The sequence below is a fragment of the Lepidochelys olivacea genome, assembly GCF_965140295.1.
Source record: "Lepidochelys olivacea isolate rLepOli2 genome assembly, chromosome: 11".
Taxonomy (NCBI): domain Eukaryota; kingdom Metazoa; phylum Chordata; order Testudines; family Cheloniidae; genus Lepidochelys; species Lepidochelys olivacea.
Window position 1 is genome coordinate 53,341,050 of NC_140421.1, and position 20,082 is coordinate 53,361,131.

A 20,082-nucleotide genomic window follows, 5' to 3' on the forward strand; every position below is an offset into this window, starting at 1 on the left:
CACAGAAATGAAGTTAAGCAGGTATGTAAATGTTAGCAGGATCTGGGCCTGTGTGGTGTTCTGACATAAATTAGCTTTTAGAGCTAGCTATGCTATTAACTAGTTACAAGTTAGAATCATTCAATTAGAAGTTGAAATGTGGCTAGCCCCTAAGGTTCTGCTGAGAACAGCCAGTGAGAAACCTGAAACTCCCATTCTCTTCGAGGATCCGGATCTTAGCAGTTATTTGTTTTGTGATTACAAATTAATGCAGCCTGATTTCGTCAAAAGCATAGGGGCATTGCAAAGACAGATGTGTTATGAAAGCCAAAGCTCGACCCAGGTTCACTTGGGTATGACAACCTTTTAGTGAACTTGGGCTAACATATGCTTTCCACCCAAAACTCAGCAAAACTGGTCGGCATTCCCTTTAACTTTTTTGATCTGTGTAAATGCAGAACTCAAGGGGCACAATCCCACAGGACTCAAAGCTGAAAAATGGTTTGAATGAATATGCTGCTGCTGCTGCCAGCCAAAAGCACTGTGTTTCACACAGCTCCTGTTACAAATCTTCATTGGAACTGCTGACTCGAATTTTAAAATATCCGATATAAAGAGAGATTTTTTTTGAATATAAAATAAAATCTTTCACCAGTTATTGACTATAATAAACCTCCTTAATATTCGAATAGGTCTTGTATTTTAAAAACACAACAACTTTCAAACCACATAAAGCAGCAACACAGACTTTGAGCCCTAGGGGTATAATGTAGTCACTTACTTGTCAATAGTTGCTTTCACTCTGATCTGGTAGTTCAGCTCTGGCAATTTAATTAGCAGCCTGGGAAATAAAAAGTGTAAAACTGAATAATCAGAACTAGGACTTGTCCCTTTTATATAGTAAAGCTATTTGTCACTATAGAATAAAGGCCGGTAGTTCCCTAGTCAAAGGTCTCTAAAATCCCATTTTAAAGAAAACCAGACCAAGTATCCAGAGCTGCATCATGATTTACAGGGTCCCAAGCTTAAGCTGAAGAGGGAGGGACTTGCCACCTTATCTCCCTCATTCCCTCATCATAAGTGCTGGCATGTGACAAAAGTTAGGATGGCACAGATAAAATGTGAATGCATAAGACCTGCAGCTGTTTTGAGAGACATCAAGAGGATAGTAAGTATGGGGGTTCCTATACCATTGTCCCCCCACAAGAATGCTCCTGTTCCCTCTATTCTTACTGCTGGTGGATGGGATTCAGCTGCGAGTTCCACCATCCAGTCCTATTTTCAGAGAAGGCAAGGAACCAGTGGGGAGCAAATTCAGGCTCTGAGTTGTTGAAGACTCAAGCCTCCAAAAATGCAGTAATTTGCCTTGCTTATGTGCAAGAGTAGCCTTGAAACTACTGCAGAGCTGGCTTGTGTGATGTGATATGTTATTATTATTGACTTCATTTTTGTGCCTTATTTTGTCTGTAATGTCATTAAAGCAAGAATCCAATACAGGATTTTTTTAAAAATGTGACCAGGAAAACATCTGAGGTCTTTACTCACAGTGAGAAGCTGGCACCTTCACTCACGTGGAGCACGATCTTACTCCATGTATAGTTGTAGGTGGCAGAATTCGGACCAGTGTATGTATGTCCTTACTCAAGAAAATTCTCATTGAAGGCAATAGGATCTCTGCTTGAGTATAGTCAGCAGGATTTGGCCCAATGAGTTAAATGTTGGCTCTCCCAGGATATAATGTAATATGGAAATAAAGGAATTAACACTAGTTTTCCTTTACTTACCTTAGTTTAACAGTGAACTGTATTAAGGTTTTAAGTACCATTGGCCTCTGGGGATGGGTGGGCATGCAGGGCTGCCTTTCAATCACAAATGAACTAGTTGGAAAAGAAACAGCTTGATTAAAAGCACGCATAAATGTACAGAACTAGTCAAAAGGCTTTCACATCATGGAGGGTGACTTTTCTATGCATATTGGAGTGGCAGGTGTACATCCCAGTCCAACACCTCACTTTCTAGAGATTTCTTGCAAGTTATTCCCATTAAAAAATAGCCTAGGTGAATATAATAGAAGAACACAACATAGCACACAGGTATCCTATTCCACTAAAAGATACAGGAAAGATACACCACAAATGAGGAAGGAAAACATGCTACAAAACTGATTCCAATAAAATGTCTAAAACATGAAATACAACAATCATTTCACATTTCCGTCATATTTTGAAGACAAATGGCCAAATTTTGCTCTCCGACAGAGCCAGTCCTACGTATGTACTAGCAGTGCAGTCGCGTGGTACATCCACAGCAAAGGCAGAACACCAGGGATGGAACAGTAACAACATATGGTTTACTTAAAAGGAAGAAACTAAAAGGGATGCGTGAGTGTGGCACTCATGGTGGGGAATGAGAGGCATGGAAGAAATTGGCATCCCAAGGCATTGTTCAGAGGCACATGAATGATTCCTGTTGAAATCAATGGGAGTTATGCATGTCTATCCAAAGGCAGAACTTGACCACAAAACTTTAAGGGCCTGATTTGTGAAGCTCCTATCCCCAGGTTCCTACCAACATCTGTTAGTGTTATAGGGGCTCATCACCTTTAAATACCAAGCTCTGTTAAATACTCTCTTAAATACCAAGACGTGTTCAGGTTTTTTTCTTTTCGATGATAAATTGTGTTTGGTTTAGATTCCTGCATCTTAAATGACACACAAACGTATAACAGCTCACGTACCTTCGGAAAAGATGGTAGAGCAAGAAGTTGACTCTTTCCAACAGGTGAGGCCTTTGCAGTAGAATAGGATCTCCGTCATAAGTCAGTTTAGTCAACAGCTCATCCAATTTTTCCAGTTGCCTTCTTACTTGAAATAGGCTCTCTGCCAGCAGTGTAAAACTATTGCAGAACAAATGATTAAGTTACAATTCTCTCATATAAATCGCTTATTAGAACATAAAAGTTACTGAAGTTCTTGTCAGAAAAATCATAGAATTAGAATTGATTGGCATTTACTAGCCTTATACAAGCTAACCCGAGCCAGTTAAATGAATACATGTGAACCACTGGCCAAATTTTTCCTTTATCATTTTAGAAATTAGCCCTTTCCCAAAGACCTCATGAACACTGACTTGAAGCTGCCTGTGACTTGCTAAAGAGAAATATATATGCAACCACTACTACAGGACAATAATGCCAAAGCTCAGTAGTATTTTTGCAAAACATGCTCTTTAAGAGAAGAACATTTATATCCCTGAGAGGTGAGGAGATGACTGTGAAAATCCAATCCAAGCACACTTGGCTAACAGTTTACTTTAATGGGATTCATGTGGCTAAAATCCCATATTGGACTTTTATAAAAGTCTCCCTTCCCATAACTGTGTGAGGAGTGGATAAAAAATCGCAGGGACTTCAAGATTTGTCCTGTTATATCTTTGTCACAAATTCACATAGGTCCTTACAAAAAGATCAGGTAGAGCTGGTTGAAAAAATTTTTATTGAAAAAATATTTTGGTAACCAAAAAAAAAAAAAAAAAAAAAGCTTTTCAACCAAAATACAAATTTTCATTTTGATATTGGTTTTCTGATGAAAAACTGAAACGTTTTCAACAATGAAAAATGGTTTTGTTTTTGCTTGTTCCCCCCTGCAACCATTCTTTCCCTTTTTCCTTGCTGACCTCACTATGCCTCTTCCAGCAGACGGGGGACAAAAGCTTCACGGGACATAAAAAAATTGTTGGGAAGGCACTGAACGGAACAAGAATGTTCTCTGGCTCCATTACAACTGTCAAATTTAATTATGTTTATGTTTCAATTTGAACTTTGAATCTAGACATGACCACCTCCTTTTGAGCCTTGTGGTACTCTCAAATACAGGCTATGATCTCTCATTAAACTCCTACTTGTTGCAATGACCTATCGTTTCAAATCTGGTGAAGTGATGCACTGAATGAGTCAAAGCAGGAAGTCTTTACCCGATAAAACTCCCACTGTCCTCAAGTGACGAGTTTAGTGAGCTCAGTGTGCCACTCTAATACGCACAGAGAAGTCAGACTCCATGAGATAAGAGCGTTGTTTCTCTGTGGGTTTTTGACTAGATCTGTACACTTATGTGTGGTTTTAATCAAGCTATTTATTTCTTTTTAGCAAAACTCCTTTGAGGAAGTATATGTGATATATGGGAGGCTTCTCGCTGTTGTTTTGTTTAATAATCTGCAAGTGATGAGTCTCCATGTAGAGCTTGTTGTTTTGTATTCATTCTAACAGCAGATTACACCTATCAAAGCCCATGGCATTTCAGTTACTTACTTCCTTAAGTACCATATCAGCAGCAAACTCAATTAATTCATACATATGACAGGGTCCCATCAGAGCTTCTATCTTTTTACATGTGTTGGGCTACTATGAGGCAGCAGACTTCCTGTGGTTTTCACTGGAAAATTAAAGTAAATGGTAAGTTTACCAGTTCTGGAGCTGATCAAGCCCACTATGTAGAGGACCTCCAATGCAGGCAATTTGCTGGCGCCTCTTCCAATCTAGAAGCTCTTCAAGCAGCATGTTGTTCATCAAGACATCACTTTCATTTATTACTTGTGCCATTTTGCTAAGGACTTCCTGCAAGGAATAGGAAAAGTGTCACCAACTGATCACAGGGAACACCAATAAAGCTCGCAAATGAAAACCAATTATTATGCTGGCCATAAATTTTAAATTCTTAGAGTTAGGAAAAATGTGCAACATGTTAATGTGCAATTAAGTGTTTTGGATTCACCTTGTTTTTAAGCATTTCTCTTTGAAACACCATATTCAAATTACTTAAGGCTTTAAATATATAATGTTCTCATGCTTATGGATTAATTTTTATTTCTGAGAAAGTGACCATACTTATACCACTACTGCTTGGGTTCAGGTGACTGGATTCTCTGGCCATTGTACTAAAAATAGTCCTGAATATTAATGAATTCTTTCTACACAACTTTTTTTAGTGAATTTATTATGGCATGACACCTCCAGGATCTTGCCATGTAGAAGCACCGTTAAGGTCACAAGCTCCTTTCTGTGATCTTGGACTGTATCCCCACATAGACTTTTCTTTAATGATGAAAAGAATATGTGGAAATTATATGGAAGTTTTTAAGCTATTCCAAGGTGAACAGCAAAAAAACAGACATAGAAGAAGTTCTTTCCCCACCATCCGTTGGCATGCAATTGCACTCAATAGTGTGATGTCTGGTTTTATGGTTATGTGATTACATTGATCCGGAGCGGTTTTTTTCCTGACTTTAAATGCAGTAACTTGCAAACGAAGAGGATGAATCCAGAACAGTTCCTGTGAGCTGATGGTTAATCCTCACCTGCCAACTAACAGGCTCAAGCCCATAGTTGTACTCTTTAGAATTGCCAGTTATTTAATTGCTAGTAAACTCCCCCATCATCCCCCTGGTATTTGTAACACAAAATTATGTTTACCTGCTCCTTTGGATGGGAGAGTTTGTGCAAATGCCTCCTTAAATGTGATTATTCAGTGTGGGAGCAGGGGGAGAAAGCAAATGAACCACAAATGACAAAACATGTTACCAACCTTTCTTTTGTAGTCTAAGGTATTGAGCATTTCCTGCAACATCATCATTTCCTGTTTCATCAGGACGCTGTTTTTGTCACCCTGCTCTACAGGGGGAAGAGAAAAAAAATCATCTGGTAACCTCCGTGTAAGTGTATGTGTTTATAATGGGGGTAGGAGGTGGGAAGCCCTCAACAGATTATATCCTGGTAGCTAGTAAAGAAATCTACGAATGTTTGTAATTAAAATTTATATAATATAATTTCAATTGCATAGACTGACTCTGATATGAATTTAAGAATTATTATAGGAGCTGGGTATTTTGATTTTTTTTTCTTGTGTGGAACAGGAGGAGTATAGGGAAGAAATGAGTACTAGTAACATAGAAATTATTAGATTCTTATGTCTGTGTATACTCTTATTTCATTATTATATCATTCTGGTTTGGATGGGATTCAAGTACTGAACTGTGATGAGCCATTATAAAATTGTGTCCGATGCTGTCAGTAATCATAGCAAAGTTCTTTGGAATCTTAGTGTGAACGATGTATCCGGTTGAGGAAATATTTGCAGGTGGGGGATAGGTGCAAGAAGGTTTGGTATTTGGGATGGGGGATTTTATGGTGCTCGTAACCATGAGAATTTTGGAAGTTGTGAGTACTGGTCACTAGGTGTTTTCATCTTGACGTGATCTTTCCTGCTACTGGTCGTCCACTGGCTTCACGTCTTCCTAGTGTGACCCACTCCCTTTTCCTCTGCAGCTCTATACCCCTCAGTTTCTCTACATCTCCAACTACTTTCAAAGAAGAACTTAATGCCATCTATATCTGTGCTGGGCCCTGGCATGTGCCTTCCATAGAAATTTGTGCTCTGACACCTTAAATCTCAGTCTCATATGACTGGCATGCTGAAGAACTTGGGACACCTAGGGGCCCAGATTTCTCTACATGTTCAAAGGGAGGTGCCATTAAGGTCTCAGTGCAGACATAGCTGGGTGCCAGTTTCATTTCTGAAGAAGGGTGATGAAGAAGTTGTTGCAGTGTGACAGATTGCAGATCCCAGAACCACTGCAGGCTGCTCAAGCTTGCATTTGGAATGCTTACCAGATGATCATCACCGCTCTGGTCAGAAAGACTGGAAGGCCAAGTTAGTGGCTAATAAATTGGTTTTAGAAAACTCCACTATGGGGGTAAGCATGGGGACCTATACATTCCACTCTGTAAGAGGAAGGGCCATGTTAAACATGAAAAAATTGTTTTGAAAAAAGTATCCTCTAAACTATGGAGACCATAATTCCCAAGACTTGATCACACTGCTTCATAGCTCATTTACAGAAAATAACTGCATCTGTACACTGAGGATATTATTACTTTTTTTAACCCCAGAAGTGTGCATTATGGCACAGACAGCAGTTTTGCATACACATCATGCTTATATCTCAAAATATCAGCTTTTGTGCTTACGTATGCTTTGAAGGTAATACACAAAACATATCTGTGACTGGAATCTAGCCCTATAATCAACACTTTCTCACAGCATCTTAAAATAATTATGAAAAAGCTTACCTAGGCTCTGTATTGTTTTATACCTGAAGTCAAACTCCTCTTGCAAATCTTCTAAGTATTTGACATCTTGTTCTGTCATCTTTTTATAAATTAAGAAGAAAAAAAAAGATTCAGTATAGCACTTGAGGGTTCACCATATCCGACAGTTCCTAATTAACATTATTTTATTTTGTAACTAGCCTGTAGTTGACTTATTTCAATATTTTGAAACTAGACTGCAGTTGACTTATTTCAATATTTCCCTTCCCTGTCAAAGACTTGACAGGACTGTTTATCTCCTACTCACTAATCTCCCAAAAAAATGATAATTTTGTGTGCAGCTGCAGACCATAATATTATAGAAGGAGAGAGGGGTTCCCTTCATTGCATCCCAGGAAAGTCATATATTCTCTTCTTTCACACACTGATATTCTTATTGATACAATCAGCCCAATCATGAACTCTGCTGTAGCAAAACCACATTGATTCAAGTTTTGCCTGCAGAACAAGACCCTGTCTGTATCTGGCCACATAATTTATTTTCATCTAAACCAGTCTCCCCAAATAATAATTCAAATCCTTATTTGTTTGAAAGTAGAAATGACTAAAATTAGTTAAGACGGCTTATCAATAATATAAACCTAACTAAAACACATTTATGTAAACTATTAGAGTAATTGCCCTTTGACACTTAAACAAATCAAGGATGCCCCTCCCCCACCCACATTTTAAAATCTAGTAGTTTGGCACTGTAAATTGTCATTCTTTGAAGAATAGGTGATTACTCACACTAACTATGAAAATTATTAATTAAATTATGCTTGTGGATTTGAACACACAGCTACTCAAAGTATGGCATGGGGATTTTTAATGTGGATATCCAAGAAAAGAATTTATCTTTAAAAGTATAATCCCAAGAACTAATTTAAAAAAAACCCCTAAACAAAACACTTACTTCTACCATCTTGGTGCGCACACAAAAACACCTGTTTGCAGAGTATTGCCACAGCAGGATAATTTCCCTTTTTTAACTGAAAGCTCCAATTTTTCATTTGTTTTTATAATTCTTTGGCCTATTTGGAGATTTAAAGTTATTCTCCACTTCTCTAAGGTGAAACAAGCTGAGTCATACTTTGTGCAAAAGACCTTCTCCTGTGACAGATGAATATCTCAGAACAGGGCCATACTACTCTGAAGGCCTGATCCCACACCATTTAAGTCAATTGAAGACTTTGCATTGACTGCCCTGGGAGCTGGATCAGGGCCTACAAGAAGGGAGTGGAGATTTCCAGAAAAAGTTCTGGCCAGCAGAATGACATAAGTTCTGCAGGTCTGTAGCCACAGACTTCATTTTTAGATAAAGACACCTTTATGAACTTTGAAAAAGGCCAAAGCAGTCATTCAGTTTCTCTGCTTTGCACAGAGTTTCACTTTCATGCTTTAATATTTAAAAGGGTTTGGAAAGACTTCTCCAAGTAATCCATCATAAAAGATGATTTATGAACATGCTCTTCCCCTAAGACACCCCCTCCCTTCCCTTAAGGCCACACCCCTCACACTCGCTCCTCTCCCTCCATCACTCGATGCTCTCCACCTCCCTCCCCTCCCCACCCCAACCGCAGCTTGGCTCCCTCTGCTCCGGGGCTGGGATGGAAGCTGCAGCCCATGCAAGTAGGAGGTGGCCCCGGCTGAGCAGGGGCTGGCACGGGTTGATGACCTGGCATCTTCCCCCCCACCTTCCCACTCCCACCTGCCTACAGTAACCAGACTTTTGGTGTCCAGACTTTCTGGTTGAAAATTGGACACCTGGAAACCATAGTAAATGTTTAGAAGATTATACAAATCCAGTCTCCAAATCTAGATGTGTGCACAGACCGCCACATCTGGGTTTTGTTTTTTTTTCCTATGTTGGGGACTAAACTTTGGAAATGAAAATGCAAGGTGTGCAGTTGAATGCACATTTGGCTGTTTTTCATGCACAACTCAAGCATACATTATTCTTCTTTACCCTTTCCTTTTCAGTGAAATTCACCTTCCCCACAAAAAGCCCCAGCAACAGATTCTATGCAGGAGTTTGCAGAAGAGGATCAATGCAAACCAACATTATGAGCAGGCTGCTTCTCCTCTGTGACGCTATCTGGACCCTAAATATATAGGTGCTGATCCAGTGCCCCGTTCCCTGGGTTTGACACCCAAATTCTCCCCTTTTCTGTTTTTTTCCTTTGTTCTTATATAAAGAACAAGAAAACAAATCCTCAAGCCAAACTTCTTCTTGAGCTAAGTTGTTTCTAGTATTATCCCTGCAGGACCTCTTTCTCTGTCCTTAGTTCCCTCTACTGTAGAGAGAGATTTCTGCGATACAGTAGTAGGCCCCAGCTGAACAGGCTGTGTCACTGAATCTGCAGTAATAAATCTGTATCTCTGTGCGGAGTCCTAGAACCTAGCACACTGTCCCAGACTGTAACAGACACAACATACCTGGGCACTGTTCTTAATGGCTGACACTTTGTGCTCCACACTTCTTTGTCTTTCTGAAACTATGGAATTCTGCAATTGTTTTTCCAGTGGTCCCTAGAACAAATTAAATATGTCATATGTAGACCATCTATGATCTCTTGAACAGCAAAGCTATTTCGCCTTACATAGAACATTCCATACAAATAACTCCACTCCAACATCTAGCACAGAAGACGGAATTTAGGGCTAGATCTTCAGCTGGTGTAAATCACTGTCGTTCCACAGACTGATAAACAACACCCACTGTATCTTGAGATCAGAACGGATAAAGGTAGTGTTGCAAACATTTTAAAATTTAATATATGTTTAACAAACAAGAAAATCCAAAATGAAAATATATTGTAGGAAGATTGTTATATTGCTGAAAAAAATATTTTAATACCCCAGTAAGCACATACATTCTATTCACTTATTAACATAACTTAAATGAATCTGTCTGAATTTTTCCATCAATATAACAGTTTTCACAAAATGCATATTGTACAGTTTGGGATTTTCTTGTGTGGTTTTTAAAAATATATTAACTTCTTTTAATAAGTTTATGGAGGGGATGGTATAATGGGACTGCCTATGATGGCATGTAGTCCATCGGCGACTCCCAGTGGCAAAAATCCCGAACTGCTGGAGACAGGACACTAGATGGGGAGGGCTCTGAATTACTACGGAGAATTCTTTCCCAGATGTTTGCCTGGTGGGTCTTGCCCACATGCTCAGGGTCTAACTGATTGCCATATTTGGGGTTGGGAAGGAATTTCCCCCTGGGTCAGTTTGGCCGAGACCTGGGGGGGTTTTCACCTTCCTCTGCAGCACTGGGCATGGGTCACTTGCAGGTTTAAACTAGTATCAATGGTGAATTCTCTGTAACTTGAAGTCTTTAAAACATGATCTGAGGACTTCAATAACTCAGCCAGAGGTTAGGGGTCTATTTCAGGTGTCGGTAAAGTTCTGTGGCCTGCAATGTGCAGGAAGCCAAACTAGATTATCACAATGGTCCCTTCTGTCCTTAAAGTCTATGATCATTAGCATAAATATTATATAATAAATACAAGATAAAACTTAACAATGAAACTTGTCTCTTACAACACGAGTCAAAAACTGCTCCATGCTTCAGAAACACAGGCGCCGACTCCATGGGTGCTCTGGGGCTAGGGCACCCATGGGGAAAAAATGGTGGGTGCTGAGCACCCACCAGTAGCCAGCCCCCCATTAGCTCTCCCCATTCCCCCCCCCCAAGTGCCTCCCTCCCACTGGCAGGCCCTGCGGATCAGCGCCTCCCACAAACAGCTGTTTTGCATTTTGCAGGAGGCTGGGATGGAGGGGGGAGGAGCGAGGATGCGGCACACTCAAGGGTGGGGGTAGAGCGTGGGTGGGAAGATGTGCGGTGGGAAGAGGCATGGCGGGGCCTTGGGGAAAGGGGTGGAGAGGGGCAGGGCCTGGGGCAGAGCAGGGGTCAAACACCCCCCAGCACTTTGGAAAGTCAGGGCCTGTGATCAGAAATAATGTCTTCTCTCCCAAGGCATTCCTATAGTTTCTTAAGATTAACAGTAACATACTGAAGTTACTTAAATTCATGTGTAAGGTCCTGATTCTGCACACACAAACGTGCACATGCTGTTTACATGATTTGGAGACAGAAGTCCAGATCTTGTCCTCCCTGTTCCTGTTGGTTTCATCATAAGAGAACTGAATTTGGTCCTCAGTACAAGTGATCAACCTGGCCAAAGCAGATTAATAAAATGTAATACGTTACCTGTACAGGCATGCTGGCTGCAGCCAATATCCTTCTCTCTTCTCTTAAGCAGTTTGAAATAATAACTGCTATGTGCATAGGATTACCATGATATTTTCCCTGCAAACATAAATAAATTGTAAATGTTAAAATTAAAAGAAATCTAGGGTCTTCCCTATGTAAATAATAAAAATCTTGATTTCATTGTCCACTGACTGGCCTTGTACAGGTTTAGGGGATTTCGCTCATATTTCCCACCATTGTTAACACTGATTCAGCTATAAACCAGCGTTAACCACAATGGGAGCCCTTATGTAGATAGCCTGCCTGCTGGCGACACCATTTTCAGCACCGTGTCATTTAGACTTTTTCTGAGCTAGGTTAGATGACACAGTGCTGGTACACAGTGAGCCATGCATGTTAGGGCTCCCAATGATGCTAATGCTGATACAGCTGACAAGGTGTTAACAATGGCTGGAGTTTTTTGAGAATAAGCCAGCTTGATGCAATTGCATGACTTCTTTAAAGAGACGGACTGCATACATTTATATGGTATTTATTATCATTTATTCACATCACAGCAGCACCTAAAGGCCCCTATCAGAGTCCCGCTGTGTTAAGTGCTATACAAACACACAGAGCATGATGCAGTCCCTGCTCCAAAGAGCTTACAGTCTTACAACAGGCCAGTCACACAAGTAAGTTTAATGAGAAGGTAGGAGCAAATGGGGTGGGAGGACAAAGATTACAGTATAAATCAAAAGGCGTCTTAAGTAACTTATTTGTATGTCTAGATAATATGGAGGCTTCTACAGTAGTAGTAGATTTTTCACCCTCTTTAAAAACAAATATGATTGCATTGATTACAAGAATCCGATAAAACATATTACTGCATGTAGATTTATGATGCAATGCAGCATCCATTAGTGCCATTAAATATAGCCATGACTTATATGTAGCAATGGAACAATTTGACCTTCAAATGAAAACATATCTGGTTTGAGATGGTTTTCTTGTCAGCATATTTTTGATGCATTTTTTTTTAAATCAGGTTTTCCATTTTCAATCCAGCATGTAGCATGCATTTGAGCAAGAAAACTATATATCACATAACAGCATAGTAACTATGTAAGCAGAAAAGCCTTCCCCCGTACAGTATATACCAACAGACTTAAATCTGTTCTCATTTTAGCCAATCTCTTTGAACAATTTTTATTCCAATAACACATGGAAGAAGCAGCTTTCATCCCAAGACAAGGAGCCCAATTTTCCTCTTATTCACACTAATGTAAACCAGGGGCAGAATCACTATCTTTAATGGAGTTATACTGGTTTAGAACTATTGTGAGATGAGAATCAGGCCAAAGGGGACCAAATATTAATAAAGTTTATGCTGTCTTTGGCAAACTGGAAAGCTTGTACCACTTCCCTGAAGCAGTGCCTTTCCCAATAATATTCTTTTGTGCTTTTGCCTTTTTTTCTGTAATATTTGTTTACCTTAGTGTTTCTTCATATTTTTATTATCATTAGTACAGTACAATTTCTCACGCTTTTCCTGAACCAAATACTTCGTCTCTTTTGCAGTGTTTCCCCTTCTCCAGCTTTCTAATTTAGTTTTCACTCTCCTCTGGCTTTGTTTCTATTAAGTATTTTTCCTATCCTTGCTTTTTCTTTGCCTGGCACAATCAGCTTCACAATTCTTAAAACATCTCATTAGTTCTTAAACCAGTTGTTCCATTGTCTGTCAACAGGATGAGGATGCGTGATGGAAGAGTGCAGAGACTCGTCGTCTCTTGTCACATCCGCGTGACTGCACAGCTGAATTCTTAGCGGTAGTACTACATATAAAAAACAAAAAATGTACAAAAAAATCCCTTGGTGTTTTTGGATGAGGCATGGATAGCTGGAGGGTGTTTTTCATTGCTTACGCTGTCTGCAGTTGCAAGGCAGCATAGTATGAGAGAAAGACGGACTTTCAAGAGAAATACAAATCATTTTAATCAGTGGGACTGGCTGCTTGTTATTAAACGTTGTGCTTCCCCTAGTGTTGTGTTTCCAGAGAGAAATTGTACTGATGTAAAAGGCACAGGACTTTTGCAGTCAATTGAACGGGGAGTGAAGGGTTACCTTACCCTTAGCAGAGAAGCTTTTGGCTTTCATCACACTGGGCAAGTCTACACTCAAGCGCTACACCGGCGCAGCTGCATTGCTGTAGCACATCTGGTGAAGATGCGCTATGCCGACTGGAGAGCGCTCTCCCATCAGCTTAATAACTCTACCTCCGTGAGAGGCGGAAGCTGTGTCGGCGGGAGAGCATCTCCCACTGATATAGCGCCAGTGTGGACAGGGCTTAGGTCGACGTAACTTATGTCGCTCAGGGGGTGTCTTTTTCACACCCGGGAATGCAGTAAGTTACATCGACTTAAGCGCAAGGGTAGTCCAGCCCTCAGTGTTGAAACAAGGCTTCAGAGTTAATCAGCTGAATGCTAAGTAATGTACCTGCTATATGGGGTAAAATAAACTTCCCACAGCTGCCACATGTGCTGTATCTCCTAATATCCCTTTGAAGTGTGCTGAAAAGATTGTGACAAGTTCAAGGAGTTGTGCTTCCAATCACCAGTGAAGACTCTAACATCACCATGGACTCAAATTCACTATGTACATAACCTAAAAAGAAAGAATGTTCTACTATAGCAGTAATCTGTATCATTTGCTTTGGGGAATGAAGGGCAAGGGCTAGATTGTTGATTTTAGGCACAGCCCTGAGCAAGGTAGTGGTGAATAACCAGCACTATTCCAGGAGGCACTGCACGTCAGACACCCCTCTAAGGCACAATTCCCATCCTGCCTCCTCCTTGCTGTGGGTGAAGATAAGGGGAAGGTGTGTGGGTAAGGTTGTTGGTGGTCATTTACTGATCTATACAAACCCTTTCTTGCACCAGCTCAGCTGTGCTGGCCAGCGTGTTACAGGAGCAGAGCCAAACTTCTGCACATTCCTCAATTCTCTCTGCCTACTTCCCACCCACTGGCTCTGAAGGAATGAAGGAGAGCAAACAGGTGCACAATGCTTGCTTATCACTGCTCATGTGGACACAAGGGTGTAGCCCATGCAGTAGTACAAGGAGGCTTCTTACTCCCTTGTATGGGCATCTTGTCAATCTAGCCCTCAGTAAATTCTGAATGAAACTTTGCTCCCACTTTCAACATACATGAAAGGAGATGAGGGGAACATGGGACATCATATGTGATCAGGGCTGGGATTTGAGGATATTCCTGCAGAGGACTGAAGCCTCATCCTGTTTGACTAGAGTGGTGTTTCATGAGGAAAGGGACAAGATTAAGGGTTGGCCAAATCCTCAACTGGTGTAAATTAGCATAACTTCCATTGAAATCAATAGCTAATTTATACCAGCTGAGGAACGAGCCCTGATGATTAATCGGTTAATGTTTGTCCATTGCTTAGCTAGTTCTTTCTAATTCTTATAGGTTTTGTTTGCTGATATTCTTTACTGCCCTATCTCCTACATTTGAGTGTTCTGTCCTGGAGATGGCTGGCTGGAAGGAGTCTTTGCTGTGTCATGGTGTCTCTACAGGCAATCTGCAAGTGGACAGCCTGAGGAGTGGGGAGTCTGGGTTAGGCACTGCCCAGCAACAGAATCCCACTACCCTGTAACAAAATCTTAGGGTTTTGGCAGCATGTTTAATACACCACAGACCTGATCTTGCTGTCAGATTGTCATGGGCAGACCCTTATACCCATAAAGAGCCCCAGGACATAAGGGTCTGCCGACATGGATTGCAGAAGGCGATCATAACATGCAGTGACAGACCCATCTCAGAGATCTCTCTTTCAGTTTAGGCTGAGCCTTTGAGCCCATTTTAAGCCTTGGATTGGGGGGATGGCGATCAACTGAGGTCAGAGGGGTCCGCATCAAGATGGCTGAGGAGTGGCCATCCCAAAGAACCAAAAGAGGGCAAAAACTAAATCCCTCAGACTCTAGTTTTTTGTCATTGCCAAGTGAAAGAGACAGGATTCAAACAAAAGCTGTTTTAACAAAGTCAACAAAAAATGAAATTCTGTGTTGGAGTCAGGAAATGTATTTACATAGAAAAGGCGTTTCAAAAGAAACTCTTGTCAGTGGGATGATTTAAAATCCCCCGCCATACGATCACCAGGTAACAGGGACTTTCCCAGCATTTCTACAGATACCAGTTGTACACAAAACTTTTTTCTTGTCTCTTTTTTTTTTTCACAATGAAAAAAATTAATGACTTAGCTGTTTAAAAGACCAAAGTGATTAAGGGGGAATTAACTCCCTTCCCTCTCAGCTCCACAAAGCTCAAGTAAATAAGTTTTGTGTGTAATGGGGAGAGAATTCTCTCACTCCTCGCTCGCCACAGGAGTGCAGATCACCTCTGCAGCCTATGTGAGGCAGAGGCTGTGATTGGTTGGACCTGCTACATAGATGTTTCTAGACACAGGGGCAAAGTAAGCCCAGCCCCCTTTTTGCTACACACCCTAAAAAACCCTGTTCTGGACTATGGGGAGCTGGCATGGAGCTCAGCTCCATAGCTTCCCGGGAGTAGAAAGTCTCTGGTGTCCCACTTTGCCATCGCTCAGCAGCAGGACCAAACATAGTGCTGCTGCACTGGAAGCTGCTTTGGCATCAACACCAGTGGGTGAATTTCATCCTAACAGAACGTAGATAGTGTCTTAAAAATAACAAGATCAATGAAAGCTCATTTATAAGCTAGATTCCATCACCCACCTTGTCTCTGCTATACAGAAGAACATCTTTAAAGACTTAATACTTAATGTCCCAACCTGTTTTATACAACTCTCGATGATTATTGTATTTGCTGCTGAAAAAAGTATGCAGATAACCACCCAGTTTTCTTCAATATCAGTTTAAATTCTCCACAAAAACTCCCATCCTGGTTCAATTTTGCCCTTAGTTAACCAATGTAGTTGAAGAGAATTTGGCTAAGCATGAATTTAGCCATTGAGTGAGAAGCAGAAAATGATCTCCCAAAACTGGAGGGTCAAAAAAAGATGGTGGGGGTAGAAGAAGATGGGGAAAATTGAGAAAAGAGCCTGAAGTCAGGGAATCCAATCAAATCCTAGATTGTGATATAATGTACCATGCCATCCTGCCAGCCACCAAAGGAGAGTACAGATTCCACAATTAGGCAGTATTTTATTTGTTTGTTTACATAAAAAACCATCAAGTATCTTGATAAACACTTTACTCTTACAGCAGTTTTCTATTGTGAATAAGTTTTAAACCGAGACAGTGGGAAATCTTTGCTTCCTTCAGTTATTTCCTATAACTTGATTTCAAGCCTCTGGGTTTTTCTTATAAGTGTTGATGGGCTTATTAATACCTAACATAGCCTAAAGGAAGGCCAACAGAGAAGAGAGCTGGGGTGAACTTTGCATCTGAAAGTTTTGTTTTTATTGTTAAATGTCAAAAATATTTTCCTGCTCCTTTCCTTTGTTTCCTAAATATAAAAGTATTTCCTTTCCTAACATTTACATAGTGATCTACAATAAATAACTAATTAATATTTGGACAGGGTTTTTTCTCAGTAACTACCAGGACACTGTTAAATGAAGCGAACAGTTAGTGGAAAATGCTTTCATTCTGAACAGGTGAAAATATTCTCTGAATGCTGATGACATTTACTAAGAAAAAACCCCCATACATTTCCCAGAGAGCATATAGATTCTGCACTCCATATAAGACAACTGATGAGGTACAAATATCTTAATAGATCATGAAGAAAAAGAGAAACTGATTACTGCTAAAACAGTTAATTCACAATAACCTTTCGAGATAGATATTTTTGGCCAAGTTTTCAAACAGCTTGTAGAAGTATGTCCCATATTAATAAATACAAAATCTTGCATGTGCGGATGCGGAAAGGCATTTGTGCAGGCTAAATGGGGGACTGCATATTTAACTAGTTTTAGACTGTAATTATTATTTGGTGCCTAGAAACTCCTTTCTATGTGCAAATGTGGAGTTTTGCTCAGGTAAATCCAGAATTTTCCTGCACCCCCTCAGTCTCTTATACCTCTTCAGTTCCTTTCTTGCTCCCTACAGTCTCTTATCTTCTTATAGTTTCCTGCCCAGACCCCTAATCATAGAGCTCACAGCCATCTTCCCAGGCAAGCTTCAGTTGGACTGAAAATGGTGAAAGTAAGCAGCCATCTTTACTAGAGGCAACCTCACTGCAGAATTCAAAGACTGCTGGGAAACTTTGGCCATCTTAACTGAAAACAGCTTGCTTCATCTCCATTGAAAGTAATGAGAGGGTGGCCATTTTGAATATGGGAAAATTCATAAGTTTGATGCCAGCAGTTGTAAGATCATGGAAAACTAAAAAACACCAAGACTTGCTATAACAATACTACAGTATCTAGCTCCTCTTTAGTGCTTTTCATCAGCAAACCTCAAAGTGCTTCACAACGGGGTCAGTATCATTTGTGATTTTATGCTAGAGTTGGCAACTGTTTTATTGCTTAATGTGAAACAAGTCACCTAGACCAGAGAGTTCTCAACATTTTTTATAGTGTGGACCACAACTTAATTGACCGACTGTCTTGTGGACACCTCCTCTCTCATCTGTGATCATGTGGGTCACCTCTTTCACACAGTTCATCAACAAATCATGATCTCATAACAGTCCTATAGCAACTACAGCAATTGCTTATATGGTAAATTAATATAAGTATTTAATTCTTAGCTTTGCTTCAGGTGATATACCAGCTGAAAACAAAGAGGAACAGCCAGCACCGTGTACTTCAAACTGTACTAAGACCTGATCAGATTTTTACAAGCTACCCCCAGCTTTACACAGACCACAAGTACAGGCTCTGCAGGTCACTAATAGTGGATATACTTCAATGGAAGTGACTCTGGTATGCACCAGCTGAGAATCTGAATGACTGTGTGGACAGTGACTAAAGCAGGGGACTGGAAGTTAGGACTGTTGGGTTCTACTTTTGACATACACTGACCTGTTGTGTGATCTTGAGAAAGTCACTCACCTGCAAAGGACTCTCTTTATTTTTTTAACTGGGCTTGTGTCCTTTTTGATTCTTTACAAAAATGTTTTTAGGTTTGGGGGATTTTTCCCTGCTTTTTTTAAAAAAGTAGGAGTATCAGGGATGTCAACTCTGGTCTTCCCAGGTTTTGTTAGAGGGCCTACTGGATGGCTCAGAAGATGTTGGTTGGAGGGGTGTTGTTGCTGAATCTTTTACAAAAGTTTTCATTCCCCAAACTGTTAATTTTTTATTGAAGTTAAACAGGGGTTTAAAAGACAGGGTGTTTAAACAGTTTGACAAAAATCCTTTCCCTTCCCAATTGCTCATTTTTCACTCTCCTGATTCTTGTAATAGCCTCACTTTACTAGATCTCCAGTCACCCCCATACAGTCTTCCAGGCTGTACAGATCTTCAATTTCCAATTTCTTTTTTAAAGGCAGGAAAAAACTGTTTTTGTTTTTTGTTTCATTTTGTTTTTAGAAAAAAACTCCAGACCTTCTTTATGCCTCATAAAGAAGAACAAAAAGCACAACCCACCCTTGTTTTCCTTTGCATTTTTTTCATTCCACCTTTAAAAGGCTAGCAAACCCTTCAAAGGGCACAGGATTCTTTCCCAATTCAGTCTGCCTCCGTTTACCCATCCATTAAGTAGGTATGATAATACTTACTGTACCTCTCTCATAGGTGTTATGATTCTTTGTTTATAAAGTGCTTGAGAATTCTCTAAAGGAAACTTTTCAAGTCTGGAGTATTATTATTAAAAGGACATTCAGACAGCCATTATGCTTCTGTTTTATCTAGGTCAAAGAGGAAGTACCTGTGTGAGTATCTATTTACTGTACTTATCTTAGACTTATATTTTAGATTCCCCTCCCCCATCATCCTCAGGATGCATGAAAGAAGAGAACTCAAAGGCAACCTCCTTCTTTTAGGCAATTCTCATGATATGGGGAAGTCCTAGAATGTACATATACAATTCTGTATTTCCCCTCTTCATCAATGCCCGCCTACTGTAAACTGTGTAATTTCCAGGATCTCATTAAATTCCTTAGGACACACAGAACTAAACTTTAATAATTTGTGGGCAGATAAACAGCAGAGTTTAATTAGTGCAGGCCAGGTCACCATCTCCCATAGAGAAACACAGAGCTGTGGGAGGAGGGAAACCCAGAAAATTTAATGCAATGAAATGTATAGAATTTGCTACTAAGCATCCCCACACAGCAGAAGAGATCTGGGGCCCACTGGAATTTGCAGGAGATGAACTTTCCTTTCCACTCCATTTGTAATATCAAAGTGTTTTCCCTAATTTACCAGTAATATTTGTTGATCAATGCTATTTGGTGAGAGAGAACACATTCTGGTAAATTGCATGTCAGACTGACTTCAAGTCATTTTGTAATTTCACACAGTTACTGACATTAACCAGGATGTGTATTCTATTTTGATTATACAAATAATTTAACTTTGAAAGAATCTTCTGTGATTACTTAAAATCTGTGTGAGACCAATTTCTGCCTCATATCCCGATTGGAGTCTTTGGTTATTATGGGTCATTCAATGCGAGGATGCTGAAGAGCAAGCCTATTTAAGGTAGAAAATTAAATATACACTTCTACTTTCACAATGCATTATACAGCAAAGGTTAGTCAAACCCATAACCTCATTGCGATGGGGGGGAGATGGTGGCAAAGGAAGAGGATT

The 20,082-nt window shown here is 40.2% G+C and overlaps 1 protein-coding gene across 1 annotated transcript in view; it reads right to left on the reverse strand.

Moving 5' to 3' along the window:
- STAT4 (signal transducer and activator of transcription 4) overlaps nt 1–20,082 on the reverse strand; it is a 62,218-nt gene that overhangs the window by 20,280 nt on the left and 21,856 nt on the right. Inside the window, exons 4-11 of the mRNA XM_084643373.1 lie at nt 11,349–11,447; nt 9,560–9,652; nt 7,103–7,181; nt 5,559–5,644; nt 4,440–4,591; nt 2,717–2,875; nt 1,764–1,856; nt 761–820 (exon numbers count right to left, since the gene is read on the reverse strand). Coding sequence (XP_084499499.1) covers nt 761–820; nt 1,764–1,856; nt 2,717–2,875; nt 4,440–4,591; nt 5,559–5,644; nt 7,103–7,181; nt 9,560–9,652; nt 11,349–11,447 — 821 coding nt within the window. The remainder of the gene's footprint in view (nt 1–760; nt 821–1,763; nt 1,857–2,716; nt 2,876–4,439; nt 4,592–5,558; nt 5,645–7,102; nt 7,182–9,559; nt 9,653–11,348; nt 11,448–20,082) is intronic.